The 15,308-nt window shown below is 41.5% G+C and overlaps 1 protein-coding gene across 1 annotated transcript; it reads left to right on the top strand.

Annotated features, from left to right (window-relative positions):
- Positions 1 to 2,210: 2,210 nt before the first annotated feature.
- On the top strand, positions 2,211 to 15,038 carry LOC134619193 (endonuclease domain-containing 1 protein-like). Its single transcript, XM_063464965.2, has 4 exons — positions 2,211 to 2,481; positions 3,017 to 3,183; positions 13,686 to 13,991; positions 14,463 to 15,038. The coding sequence occupies exons 1-4, from the start codon at positions 2,211 to 2,213 to the stop codon at positions 15,036 to 15,038; spliced, it is 1,320 nt and encodes a 439-aa protein (XP_063321035.2).
- Positions 15,039 to 15,308: the final 270 nt, after the last annotated feature.

Raw genomic sequence — 15,308 nt, 5'->3', positions numbered from 1 at the left:
TCTTGTGGTGAAAGACAAGTTAAATTCTGCCAAAATTGATCACAAAAGTAAATTTAAATGAAGTGGAAAAATAAAATATTCGGAAAAAATATAACAATTTTCATGCAATATAATATTTCTTAACTGACAGTTTATGGGATGCAAGTGGATTTTTAATTCACTTTATGCCCTAAACTTATCCATCATTTTTTTCTGCTTATCTAATTTGCAGTTATGGTGGAGCTGGAGTCTATCACATGTTGTTAACACAGGCTCTGGAATCCAAATCACCTGACATTACAGTTTCATTAATGTGCAGGTTTTCTCTCTTTATTTTTTGTGGGACAGGAGTCAAGAAGTACACACAGTTCTAAACTAAGAGTCTCTCATCTCTCTGGATGAGTTATACTTTGAAAATGAGGAAAACAGGACCTCATGTGTCAGTTTATAAATTCATAATGTAATACACCCTGTGAGAACACGTCAAAGTTTAGACCAAACGAGAGAGGTGAAAACATGTGTGTGACACGGGCCCCCATAACATACACACACTCTCGAAAGTGAGAGCTTTGATCTTACGGCCGAAACCGACCGACGCAGGACGCAGACACTCCGTGCCACACACACCTCTCTTGTCAGCTCTCACTGCCAAACAGAGCAGACACACCGTTATTCTTTTTTTTTTTTTGCCTGTCCCATTTGGTTCTTTAGCCGTCAGAATTGTTGTCTGAAGACCAACAAGGATACCCAATGGATTTACTTTGCCAAATGGATCATCACGGCCTTGCCGTATTGGTCCATTTGATCGACCTTTGTTGTTATTATTTATTTTATTTTATTTTCAGTTGTTATAGACGGGACAGACATGACTGGGGGATAGGAAAGGGAGAAAGAAAGATGAAGGAAAAGAAAAACAGAAGGGAAGAGGGACAGTGAGAAAGGGCACTTAAAAAGAGAAAGAAAAAAAAAAATCTCCTGGATCACCCGTTGAGAGAAAAAGAAGAGAAAACAAGCAAAAACAAAAAACAGAGCAACATACTAAACACAACACCATTGCATTAATCTAGCTAAGTGTAAACAGCAGTAAATAGTAAATATTGAATGTTGTTGTGCAGCACGCAGGACCGACAGCGCACAACGTGCTTTGAAGTAGCAGCCAAGAAAGGTGTAGTTTATGTCTATGAACAGTGAACACCCGTGTGCACACCTGTGTGGATCAGCGCGCTTGTATTCAAAAGGTTTCCCCATGTAATGGTCTGATAGAGGGTATAGAGGGCCATAGCCCCATCCCCCAGGGCATGAAGCAGGCATGGAGGAGATCCAGGCTCCAGACATCCAGAGGCCCCAGAGTGTGAGAGCCCAAGGAGTACCACCAGAGGGGGATCCGTGCCACCCTCCTGGGAAGAGCTGAGGAGATCTCCAGATGAGGGGTCACCCAGTAGCCACAGAGCCAGCTCTGCCGGCAGCCAGTGGTGGAGAGGAAAAACTCCCTTTTAACAGGAAGGAAGAAACCTCTGACAGAACCAAACTCAGTGAGGGGCAGCCATCTGTCGCGACTGTTTGGGTTAGTTTACCTGTAAGATAAACTATTTATAACTGTTGTTTGTATAAGAGCCTAAATAACATAATTCTAGCCTAATTAAGATTGTTATAGCCACTTTGGGGGTTTTTAGAGCCAAGTTAAGATCATATTCTATTCTAAATTAATGTTGGGATTTTAAAAAAAAGTGCTTCATGCTATTTGCATGAAGCCTATAAAATATGTCTTAGATGAAATGCAGACACAAAATACTGCTGTAGAAAATCCTGTTTTGGGGGTTTTACAGCAAGCTCGTTCCGGTTCTGGGTGATACATTTTCAAATTTCTACAGTCGTGGCCAAAAGTTTTGAGAATTACATAAATATTGGAAATTGGAAAAGTTGCTGCTTAAGTTTGTATAATAGCAATTTGCATATACTCCAGAATGTTATGAAGAGTGATCAGATGAATTGCATAGTCCTTCTTTGCCATGAAAATTAACTTAATCCCAAAAAACCTTTACACTGCATTCCATTGCTGTCATTAAAGGACCTGCTAAGATCATTTCAGTAATCGTCTTGTTAACTCAGGTGAGAGTGTTGACGAGCACAAGGCTGGAGATCATTATGTCAGGCTGATTGGGTTAGAATGGCAGACCTGACATGTTAAAAGGAGGGTGATGCTTGAAAACATCGTTCTTCCATTGTTAACCATGGTGACCTGCAAAGAAACGCGTGCAGCCATCATTGCGTTGCATAAAAATGGCTTCACAGGCAAGGATATTGTGGCTACTAAGATTGCACCGAAATCAACAATTTATAGGATCATCAAGAACTTCAAGGAAAGAAATTCAATACTTGTTAAGAAGGCTTCAGGGCGTCCAAGAAAGTCCAGCAAGCGCCAGGATTGTCTCCTAAAGAGGATTCAGCTGTGGGATCGGAGTGCCACCAGTGCAGAGCTTGCTCAGAAATGGCAGCAGGCAGGTGTGAGCGCATCTGCACACACAGTGAGGCGAAGACTGTTGGAAGATGGCCTGGTGTCAAGAAGGGCAGCAAAGAAGCCACTTGTCTCCAAAAAAATATCAGGGACAGATTGATCTTCTGCAGAAAGTATGGTGAATGGACTGCTGAGTACTGGGGCAAAGTCATATTCTCCGATGAATCCTCTTTCTGATTGTTTGGGGCATCTGGAAAAAGGCTTGTCCGGAGAAGAAAAGGTGAGCGCTACCATCAGTCCTGTGTCATGCCAACAGTGAAGCATCCTGAGACCATTCATGTGTGGGGTTGCTTCTCATCCAAGGGAATGGGCTCACTCACAATTTTGCCCAAAAACACAGCCATGAATAAAGAATGGTACCAAAACACCCTCCAACAGCAACTTCTTCCAACAATCCAACAACAGTTTGGTGAAGAACAATGCATTTTCCAGCACGATGGAGCACCGTGCCATAAGTGATAACTAAGTGGCTTGGGGAACAAAACGTTGAAATTTTGGGTCCATGGCCTGGAAAATTCCCAGATCTTAATCCCATTGAGAACTTGTGGTCAATCCTCAAGAGGCAGGTGGACAAACAAAAACCCACTAATTCTGACAAACTCCAAGAAGTGATTATGGCAGAATGGGTTGCTATCAGTCAGGATTTGGCCCAGAAGTCGATTGAGAGCATGCCCAGTCGAATTGCAGAGGTCCTGAAAAAGAAGGGCCAACACTGCAAATACTGACTCTTTGCATAAATGTCATGTAATTATCGATAAAAGCCTTTGAAACGTATGAAGTGCTTGTTATTATATTTCAGTGCATCACAGAAACAACTGAGACAAAGATCTAAAAGCAGTTTAGCAGCAAACTTTGTGAAAACTAATATTTGTGTCATTCTCAAAACTTTTGGCCACGACTGTACTTCGGGGTTTGTAGGAGTTTTTACGTGCTTCGGAGTCTGTACGTGTTTTGGAGCTCGTACGTGCTTTGTCTCTAGGGGCCACCGTAAATATACTTTCATTTATTCACTCCACATAAAATGTAATAAATAAATCATATACTACAAAAACCAACTATTTACATTTCAACTTTTAACTATTTAAATTTTCAGCTTTTCCCCTTTAAACAAATTTAAAGTGAAACAACACAAAACACTGCAAACCACAACACAATTAAATATACATTAAAATATGAAAACAAAAAGAAGATGCACATTCTCTGTCATATGTGCCTGCATGAATAAACTTTCTGAATCCTTTATCATCTGCAACTGAAAATAGTTGTGGATGATTACTATACCTTTCTAATGTGACGTTGTTGTCCCTGGCTCTCTTTCTCTCTCTCTCCCTCCTGCTCTGTTCCTGTGCTACAGCGAGTGTAACTACCGCCCCTCCCCCCTCTTCCCAGCGCAAAGCACAAGGCTCGCGTGCGGAGTGAAGCGGAAAAAAGTGCGAGAGGGAGGGTGAGAGAAAGACAAAAAACCCGGCTCGCGTCGTTCACTTCAAAGAGTCGTCCGTTTCGTTCGCGACCGACACATCACTACTCCATAGCACGTACAAAACACAACGGAAGTGCCCCAGGAAGCTGTCATCTAGCGTCTCAAGTGGCCTGTCTGGGGAAGGCAGGGAAAAAAAATCTAAGGGAAGTCGGAGAGAAGCTGCGCACACCCCGGTGAGTGTGTACGTGCGGAACTGCGAGAGAGAGGAGTAGTTGTCTCCCGTGAGTTGTCACGGCCGGACACACTGAGGAAGCCTCGTGGTTCGACCGAGCCCAAAAGGGGCATCCAGGAGGTTGGCGTATCGAAGGTCGCAACAGCAGCAAGTAGACGGAGTTTCGCTCCACGTGCGAAGTGCTGTGATGAGCTCTGAAACCTGACTGAGACTCTTCAAATAAGCAATTCCTCTGCAGATGATCTGCTAGCTGTTTGACAACTACTCTTTAGTTTAGAGATTGGCCTATAATTCTCTAAGACCACTGGGTCTAGAGATGGCTTTTAACTACTGCCAGCTTGAAGGCCTGTGGTACATTAGAGATAGACTGATCATATTTATGATTTAAGAAGCATTAATTAATGGTAGGACTTCTTTGAGCAGTCTTAAAGGAATGGGGTCTAAAAGATATGTTTGTTATGTACTGTGTGCAGTAGGCAGGAATGGTGTACCCAAAGTACAAAAAGATCAATTGGAGAAAAAGACTCTAAATGAATATCAATGGTACTGAAAGTAGCTGTAGATAATATTACATCTGTGAGATGATTATGAGTAATTTTTGTCAGCATGGCTACAGTGCTGAAGAGAAACCTATGGTTGTTCTGATTTTCTTCAATCAGCGATGAGCAGTAGGATGTTCTAGCTTTCTGGGGGCTTTCTTATGAAGCAGCAAACTATTTCTCCAGGGTAATGATAATCTTCTAAATTTGTGACACGCCATTTTATCTGCTTTAGGCTACGTGTTTGAGAATTATACCAGTGAGTCAAGTACTTCTGATTTGCAGCCTTAGTTGTCACAGGAGCTACAGTATCCAGAGTCGTACGTGTTGAGGAGATAAAATTATTAACAAGATAATCAACCTCTGTTGGAGTAGTGTTCAAATAGCTGCTCTGCTCTGTGTTGGTACAGGTCATTAAAGATGACAACAGTGGGTGAATAACATTCTTAAACTTAGTTACAGCACTTTCAGAAAGACATCTACTGTGATTAAATCTACTCTCCACTGCTGTGTAATCAATTATTGTAAATGTAAATGTTATCAGGAAATGATCAGACAGGAGAGGGTTTTCAGGAAACACTGTTAAATGTTCAGTTTCTATGCCATATGTTAAAACAAGATCTAGAGTGTGATTAAAGTGGTGGGTTGGTTCTTTTACATTTTGAGAGAAGCCAGTTGAGTCTAATAACAGATTAAATGCCATGTTGAGGCTGTCATTTTTAGCGTGTACATGAATGTTAAAATCACCCACAATAATTATTTTATCTGAACTGAGCACTAAATCAGATAAAAAAGTCTGAGAAATCAGACAGAAACTCTGTGTAAGGCCCAGGTGGACGATAGATGATAACAAGTAAGACTTGTTTCCAGCTAGTGTGGGCAAGGCTAAGCATCAGGCTTTCAAATGAATTAAGATAAGATAAGATAACCTTTATTAGTCCCACACGTGGGAAATTTGTTTTGTCACAGCAGGAAGTGGACAGTGCAAAAGTTATGAAGCAAAAATTAGAATAAAATAAAATAAGAATAAATACAGTACACAACTGTACAGAATAGAATAAAATAAAATACTATATACAATAGAATAAAATAGAATAAAATATACAATAAGATAAAAATAGAATACAAATGCTATATACAACTCAGTAAAGATACAACGATGCCTGTTCAGCCTGTTCAGTCTCTTCCTGTCCCCAGCAGAGATGCTGCCGCCCCAGCAGACCACACCATAAAAGATGGCTGAGGCCACCACAGAGTCATAGAAGGTCTTCAGGAGTGGGCCCTCCACTCCAAACGACCTGAGTCTCCGCAGCAGGTACAGTCTGCTCTGCCCTTTCCTGTAGAGGGCGTCTGAGTTATGAGTCCAGTCCAGTTTGCTGTTCAGATGAACACCAAGGTACCTGTAGCTGTCCACAGCCTCAATGTCCATACCTTGGATGTTCAGTGGTTGCAGTGGAGGATGTTTGTGCCTGCGGAAGTCTACCACCAGCTCCTTGGTTTTACTGGCATTGATCTGGAGGTAGTTCAGCTGGCACCAGTCCACAAAGTCCTGAGTCAGTCCTCTGTACTCCTTGTCGTCCCCATCAGTGATGAGGCCGACTATAGCAGAGTCATCAGAGAACTTCTGCAGGAAGCACTGGGTGGAGTTGTGGGAGAAGTCTGCAGTGTAAATGGTGAAGAGGAACGGAGCCAGAACCGTTCCCTGTGGGGCCCCCATACTGCACACAGCCCTGAGTCCTCACATACTGTGGTTGGTCGGTGAGGTAGTCCAAAATCCAGGTAGTGAGGTGATGGTCCACTCCTGAGTTCTCCAGCTTGTCCTTCAGAACCGAGGGAAGAATAGTGTTGAAGGCACTGGAGAAATCAAAGAACATGATTCTCACAGTGCTTCCAGCGGTCTCCAGGTGAGCGAGGGAACGATGTAGGAGGTGAATGACGGCATCATCCGCTCCAATGCCAGGCTGGTAGGCAAACTGAAGTGGGTCCAGTGATGAGCTCACAAGGCGCCGAAGCTGAGCCAGGACCAGCCGCTCCAGGGTCTTCATCAGGTGGGATGTCAGAGCCACCGGCCTGTAGCTGTTGAGGTCCTTGGGGCGTGAAGTCTTTGGCACTGGTACAACACAGGAGGTTTTCCAGAGCTGTGGGACTCTTCCCAGCCTCAGGCTCAGGTTGAAGAGGTGCTCCATCACACCACACAGTTGGTCCGCGCAGGACCTGACGACCCTCGAGCTGATGCCATCTGGGCCCGCTGCCTTCTTGGCTTTAATCCTCCTCAGTTCCCTCCTAACCTGGGTGGTTGAGAGAGACAGGCCTTGTGTTGAGTGTGTATTGGATGCTGTTGTTGGGGGTGGGGAGGAGTGAGCAGGGTGAATAGAGGAGGTGTGAAGTGTCTGAGGTGTCAGAGGTGGAACAGCAGCAGTGGGGGTGGTTGAGTCTGCAGCCGATGTTGGAGACTGCCTCATGGCTGAATCAAATCTGTTGCAAGAAATGATTCAGTTCATTTGCCCACCTCACATCCCTCCCAGGCAGAGAGGTCTGATGTTTGTGGCCTGAGATGGTTCTGAGGCCTCTCCAGACTTCACCAACGTTATTTTGCTGAAGCTGGTTCTCCATCTTCTGCCTGTAGCTATCCTTCCCATTCCTTATCAGTCCCCTCAGCTCTCTCTGCACCCTTTTCAACTCCTCTTTGTCTTTGGATTTGAAGGCCCTCCTCTTCTGCTTGAGGACGGCTTTAATTTCTGGGGTAATCCAAGGTTTGTTGTTGGAGAAACACCGTACAGTCCTGGTAGGTACGGTGTTATCCACACAGAAATTAATATAGTCAGTAATGCATGTAGTAAGGCTGTTGATGTCCTCTCCGTGGTCGTCACAGATCACCTCCCACACAGTCGACTCAAAACAATCCTTAAGAGCCTCCTCGCTCTCCTCCGACCATCTCTGCACTGTGCGGGTGGCTGGTGGCTCCCTGCGCACTAAGGGCTCATACACAGGGACAAGGTGCACCAGGTTGTGATCAGATCTGCCCAGGGGAGGGAGAGGTGATGAACTGTATGCCTCTTCAGCATTGGCATACAGTAAGTCCAGTGTTTTATTGTCTCTGGTTGGGCAGGTCACATACTGGGTGAAGGTGGGCAGTGTGGAGTCCAGTGAGGCATGATTGAAGTCCCCTGATATTATGAGGAGGGCTCTCGGAGATTGTGTTTGCAGTCTGCTGACCACTGAGTGGAGAGTGTCACAGGCTGCATCCGCGTTGGCCGAGGGGGGGACATACGCTGTTATCGCGATAACATGCGAGAATTCCCGGGGCAGGTAGTACGGACGCATGCTAACGGCTAACAGCTCAATGTCTCTGCTGCAGAGTTGTTCTTTCACAGTGATGTGCCCAGGGTTACACCATCTGTCATTCACAAACACTGCCAGTCCCCCTCCTTTCCTCTTACCGCTCTCTCTCGTCCTGTCCGCTCGCAGCAGCTGGAATCCCGGTAGTGTCACGCTCGTGTCCGGAGTTAGCGGTGTTAGCCACGACTCCGTTAGCATCATGATGCTACATTGCCGGTACTCCCTCTGTGACCAGGTTAGCGACGTGAGCTCATCCATCTTATTGGGCAAAGATCGTACATTTCCAATAATTACAGAAGGAAGAGATGGTCGATAACGTCTCCTTCTCGGGCGACGGCGCTCCTTCCCATTAATTAAAGGTCTGTCTAGCTCTTTGGTTGATTAATAGGCTGGTGTGTTATTTTAAAGCTAAATAACAATTATTTTCAAAATGAGTCAGCAAAATATTCCTAACTTATCTGGTTACAGCACACACCGTCTAAAAAAAATATTTCTAAATAAAAACATTGAGTCTTTTAAAACACATGATTGTAATAAAAGCTTTATTAATACCACAGAAATTTAAAGATAGTTTCTCCAGCTCCAGAGTCCAGAACTGAAATGAAGTCTGTCAGTGTAATGGCTCACTCCCTCTTACGTTTCCCTCCTTTTCTGGTCCTTGCTCCCACAATGCATTGCAGTAGTTAAGAATTTTTTTCTTTTAATGAGTGGAAGCAGGTTTTACACAAACAGGAACCCACCCAGTTTTTTTTTAAACAACTATGCTTTGCTGTCACGACTCACTGAGTCTCCAGACTCAGCCAGCATCAATATTCATCCTCAGAGGTACATCAAGGATGTGACAGCAGCTGTGTCAGAGACCAGAGACAAACTGCAGGACATCCTCAGTGAGGAATGGACCAAAACCTCTCTGAAAGGAACTGAAGGGGATGTTTTACTGTCACAGACAGAGCCCACGACCAGAGATGAATTCTTAAAATACAAATGTCAAATCACATTCAATCTAATGACAGCACATTAGTGTATTGAATGTGTCCAGGGCTTAAAAGTAGAAAATAGTTCTACTCAAGGTGAAAGGTATCAAGATCACTCAGACAGATTCACTGACTCTATTTATGGTGGTCGTGCTTTTACTGAAATATTTCAGGTTTCAAAATAAAGTGGTAAAAATATTTTTCTTTAATTTTGTTTATTAATATAATAATAAATATGCATTTCGGATTTGTGACAGACTTTAGATATTTGAAGGAAAGCGAAGATGATTTACAGGAAAAAAAATCACAGGCTGCTTTTAGCAATAATTGATTTAAAAAAAACAATAACAAATACTGAACATGGTATTTCTCTGAGGTTTATGAGGCATTTGCTGTGTTTCATTAAAAGTGTTTTTTAAATACAATGCTGTAGCCTTCCTGATTTGTTGATTATTAAACTTAGAACTTCGCAATTTGTATTTACTTATTTATAATATATTATATAGTATGAAATCTTAAAAATAAGTTGAGGGTGGCTGTGTTTTAGCTCTTACAGTAAACCCTCCATGATACAGTTTGTACAAGTTTTATGCAAAGTTATATTTCTGAAATCATAGAAACATGCAAATATCACAACAACATGCAATCACTAACTTATTACAGATCAAGTCATATATTAATCAGGCTTTAATAAACCACATAAATAGATCTTATCACAAAGTGATATTTATAATATAGTATTTTGCTTCTGAGTTATGAGTTGCAGTTTTTGAGTTTTTTATTTTAAATTTTGCAAATATTCACATTTGGTTTCTTTGTTTACATCCTCGGTCTATTCTCAGTTTTAGTTTTGGTACCTAGTTTAGTTCTTGGTTATAGTTCGCTTATATAGCCTGTTTTAGTTTATTCTGCCTCCCCCGTGTTCCCCGTGTCTTGTTGTTAAGTCTCCATCTCTGAGTGTTTGTACCTAAGTTTTCCCTGCAGCTGGATTAATTTCCTCCAAGTATCCTGTGTGTACAAACAGCCTCAGTCTTTCTTTGGTGGTGCGTTAGTCTTCTCTCATGAAGTGTTGCCAGTTTTTGTTCTTGCTCTCTTAACTTCTTTGGATTCTGCTGATTTTGTTTCCTTCCTGGACTTTGTTCTTCTTTGGAATATGTTATCTCACAAAAACAGTCATTACAGGTACACTTAACTTTCCATTTTGCCTGTCTGTGTTGTAGTCTGCATTTATGGGGTCCTAATCCTCATTTCATGGCACCAAATAGAGTCTCCTCCTGGAGTGGAGGTCTCCTATCTGATTTCTTGGTACTCTCACTTTGTCCCAGTTAAGTCTGGCAGGAGGAAACATTAAAGACATGAGTTGAATCAAATAAACGATTAACTATAACATGGCAATATGTCTGTGAAGGTTCTCAGTCATCCAGGTCATTGTATTCTAAGGAGCTTGGAAAGAAAAGCATCTGGACTTCTTTAAGTTGCTTGAAGACGTTTCACCTCTCATCCGAGAAGCTTCTTCAGTTCTAAGGGTAAAATGGTGGAGAGTCCCAGATTTAAACCCAGTGGGAGTATCCCCCCAAAAGAGGGACAAAATGACCCCCTGATGATCCTCTACCTAATCACATGAACCAAGATGTGAAAACCCTTAGAACCCTTTGACCCTTAGAACTGAAGAAGCTTCTTGGATGAGAGGTGAAACGTCTTCAAGCAACTTAAAGAAGTCCAGATGCTTTTCTTTCCAAGCTCCTTAGGCTATTACTGGGCAACCTAGGCAAAACAGAATGAGCTTAAAATAACAAAATGAACTTAAACATAAAACATATTCAAACTCACAGCGCTGGGTCAAATGACCCAGGATCGTGACATACTGTATCCAGCTCAGGTACTTCAAACACCATCCTCCTAAATTAAAGTCTCGTTTGTAACTGAAACTTTTAAGTTGTCTTTTGGCCTTATTAGATAGGTACAGTGAAGCCTGCCAGGAAAGAAGAGGGAGAGAGGGGAAGACACACAGCAAAGGCCCACGGGTCAGACATGAACCCCAGCCAGCCACTGTCAGCAATGTGGCATATGGTCACTTGCTCATTCCGCTGAGCTAAACAGGCACCCATTGTTGCACCAGTTCTTAGAGAGGATCAGGCAGTGTGATGGAACTATCTCTGTAGTTACGTTATTTTAAACTGACCTCAGCCTCCAGCCATGTAGAAGGCATCAGTTCATTTTCTTACTGAGTAGATACAGTGTCCACTGTCAGATTATGAGAACATTTGTGGTCAAAAGTAGATATGTTTTTTTGTTTTTCCATCAGTACGTCTATCCAAAGCGTAATTTTATAACTGGCTAGTTTGTCTGTCATGTGGGCAAAGCAGCTGACTACACTGTTGGACAATCAGTCCTTAGCTTCTAAATTCTTTAATTACAGGATGGATTTATATAATTAAATGTATTATTTTCTCATGATGATATAAAATGAATGCCAAAAAGTTCCCCTTGTTGTTTATTGTGTGTTATTGGTCATATTTCTTGCCTGCCTGGTTAATGTTGTCAAGTTCTTGTCATGCCTGCGTCTTGTCATTTTTTTCCTGTTTATTTTGAAAGTCCAGTTTCCATGTCTTTGTGTTTTGGTTTACATTTCCTGTGCATCATTATGTTCATCCTAGTCAGCTGTTTCCTTATGTGTCTCCACTTCCCCTGATCACCTCATGTGTATATTTAAGTCCTTTGTCTCTTACTGTTCTTTGTCAGGTCGTCTGGTATCCTTGCCATAGATTTCATAGTTTTCCCTCATTGTTTCACTGTGTTTCATAGCATTCCTAGTTACTCTGTGTTCATAGTTTTTTATAGTTCTTTCACGGAGTGTCATAGTCTTTTAGTTTACACAGTGTTCTTAGTCTCCTTAGTTTGTCCAGTGTTGTTCTCATGCCATCAGCCACAATAAAAGCTTGCTTTATTTTTGGAAGCTTAGTTCTGTCTCCACCGTGTCTGCTTTTGGGTCTACCTCATCTTCACACCGACGCACCCCACCGTGACACTTTTCTTGCCTCAGTACTTAATACTAGATTACTAGAGCTCTATATAACATCTTATATTTGAATAAAGTTTAGTTTTCCTCTTCAAAAAAGCCACTATACTTTTATACAGTGTAGCCTGTAATTACATTTATGCAAAATCCAGATGTATTTTATCGGTTCATTTCCTTATTCAGCGGACGTGGTTTGCATGTGATTAGATAGGAAATTGAACAGTACAGTTTCAGTTGGGAGTACTGCAAGTTATCACTATGTAGGATACAATTACATTAACAGTTATTTCCCAGTTTTTTTGTACATTTTTTGTACAAGTTTAAAAACAAATATGTATAAGAGATTTTTACCTTATCCTTTATCCATTACCTTAGCCAATAAAGTGAAATTACAAAAAAGTTCACTTTCAACAATATGTCTATGCGATCTGTTCTTAAAGGCTTTTAAAAATGTGGCTCCAAACACACAGGAAGTCTTTTTGTCATACTGCAAAGCTTCCACAGAATCAAACTGGACTTTTTGGTGGGCCAGTGTTGCAGTTCTTTTCTTCTGACATAAAAGAGGGATATAGTCTCAATTCAATCTCTAAGTATTTATTTGCCTCAAGCAGTTCAAACAAAACATGTACATTGACTCTCCTTCAATCAGAAAACCACAGTCTGCAAGCAGTTAGCTGTATTCAGGGTCATTCTCTTTCAGGAAGCTAACTTAGCATTTCACAAGATTATATATGAAATTTTGCTTCTATCTTACTGGTCAAAACTGCTGGGCAGAGGCTGTGGTTTAGACTTGGGTTTCCCTCGAGGTCCCATCTTCCTGGCACTCCACTTTTCTCCAGTCAGGTGAGGCCACACCTGGGTTAGTAACCTGCCTCTCCCATTCCTGTATAACTACTTTTACCATAGTTACACATCCCCATAGTTACACATCCCCATCTCTCAATCTGACCTTCACCCTAGTTTTACTTCCTCATTTTAGTACCAGCCTAAGTCATAAAATGCACAACCCCCACAGATATATGTGTGAAATCTAACTATGAGCAACGGCCACGGTGGCATTCGCACCAGTATATGTTTGACATTTCTGCATCAGAACTTAACTTGTGCACAATTTCCAGCTGTGCATGAGCAGCATGCATTTTATCTGGTATGGTGCATTTGTATTCACTACAAGATTGTATAGAAAGAGTCATAGCCTGGCTGGTAAACCCATAGCAGATTATTTTTAGATTCTACAACTGAATTTTTCTTTCCCTTAGGCTAAATGTAAGATATATCTTTTCTTTTTTTGTTATTGTGCAGAGTAAAATGCATCTGAATAAAATCAGAAAATCTCCCTTGTCCCATGCAGAACAAGATTAAGTGTTATTTCTCCAGCTAACGTGAGGACAAGTTTTGTGTGTGAACTCCATGTATTTGCCATTTAATTTGATGTTTCTGATTCATTTGCGTGCTTGTAATAGCACTGCAATACAGATGGGATTATAAAATATTGGGGTAATATAAAAAAGGGACTGTGCCCTGCCCTTTTTCGGACACATTTTTAGCTCGTGCATGGTTATCATCTCTGCATCAGCACCAGCCCACTGGCCACCACCCAGATCCTGACAGTTTTATTTAACTCACTCACTGCCAGGCAAAAAGATTCAGCCCACTTTGCTGTGAGAGTTGCCTCAAGTAAAGATGCTGAAGTTTGCAACAGGAGCTCTGTTACTTCTCCTCTCTTGGTTTGGTGGACCGGTCAATGGAGAGATCAGTGCCAACTTGGAGAAGTGCCTTAAATTCTTTTATGAAAATACTACACCACAGGGCATCAGTGGAAAGGGCTATGAGGGAATATGTCAGATTTATAAAAATAAGTACCGCTTTGCCACCATGTATGACAGAACACGTCGTATACCATTGTACTCTGCCTATATACTCAGTTCTCCAGATGGTCCAAGACCTGAAACACCATGGAAGATTGAACCACAGGTAAGTGTGTAAGATAACACGGTTTGATGTTCAAAGGCAGTCATTTCTTTGTACTGCTCATCTTTTAGAACATTGTCTGATGCGGCGTATATGCTTTTAAAAAATCATGGTGTCATAATGAATAACAATAGTGAGAATGTAAAAGTCTTGCTCTGATTTGAAGTAGCATGATCTCACTGTGACTAATAACTCTTTTTAAAAGCTGGGATTGCTGTCATTGCTGCCACATTGTTCACCTTCACCTCTAAGAAGATGCAATATGTTTAAAGCAGTAAATGCACAAAATAACATCATATTTAACAAAATGATAGCTGGCTCTCTTTAAAAATCATATGAATAAGCCTAACAGTATGCTCTCCGTGTTACTATTCCCACGGATTCACACTGAAAGCGAAGTGGCACACACAGTATTATGAATGATAAATAATCTTTGCAGCTTTGAAAGATATAAAAAGTATTTTTTTTCTTCAGCTGGCATCACTCAAAGCCGACAAAGAAATGGAGTACCGAAAAAATCCTGACCAAAACGTGAAGGACAGCCAGGCAGTTGATGAAGACTACACCAACTCTGGTTATACCAGAGGCCACCTCGCCCCCAGCGGTCACCAAAACACAAAAGAAGACCGGATTGCTACTTTCACCCTTACAAATATTGTTCCTCAAATGGAAAAGTCCAATAGTGGCCCCTGGAATGTTCTGGAGAACCAGATGTTAACGAGGTTTGAGAAATTCTGCAAAGAGACAATGTATGTTATCACTGGGGCCATACCTTATGAATCTGGAGAGCATGTCATCAGTAAAAGGGTGCAAATACCTGAGTATATGTGGACTGCTTACTGCTGCCCAACTCAACAGAAAGCTAGTTTTTTCCCCACTTATGCTGCAGTGGGAAGAAATGATCCTAACAGTAAAGAGGACATTGTGGAAAAGAAAAACAAAAATGGCTATGATGTGAAGGAGATGTCCTTGGAAGACCTGGAGAAGATCTTGCAAAAAAGGCTAAACATGTCTGGAATCAGTCTATTTAAAAATAAATGTAAGAAATAAATATGACAAGTTTTTGTTCTTTGTTAGATGATAGAAAGTCAAATATACTGAGCAATAAAATAAAACTGAAATAAAAATAATGTCAAGCTTTCACTTGTTTTGTCTTTTTCTTTAAATGAATGAATTATTCTAACATACACGAAAACCCCTCATCACAAGTCTAAGATCTAGCTTCCTCAAATAAAGGCATGGTTGCACAGCTGATAAAGACTAGATGATTTTAATTGTATTTTGATACTTAAAACCTTAGAATTGAAAGAGGGATCACTT

Source organism: Pelmatolapia mariae, linkage group LG20 (assembly GCF_036321145.2).
Source record: "Pelmatolapia mariae isolate MD_Pm_ZW linkage group LG20, Pm_UMD_F_2, whole genome shotgun sequence".
Lineage (NCBI taxonomy): Eukaryota > Metazoa > Chordata > Actinopteri > Cichliformes > Cichlidae > Pelmatolapia > Pelmatolapia mariae.
Note: the sequence above shows the minus strand (reverse complement) of the source record. Positions and strands in the feature narration are given on the sequence as shown.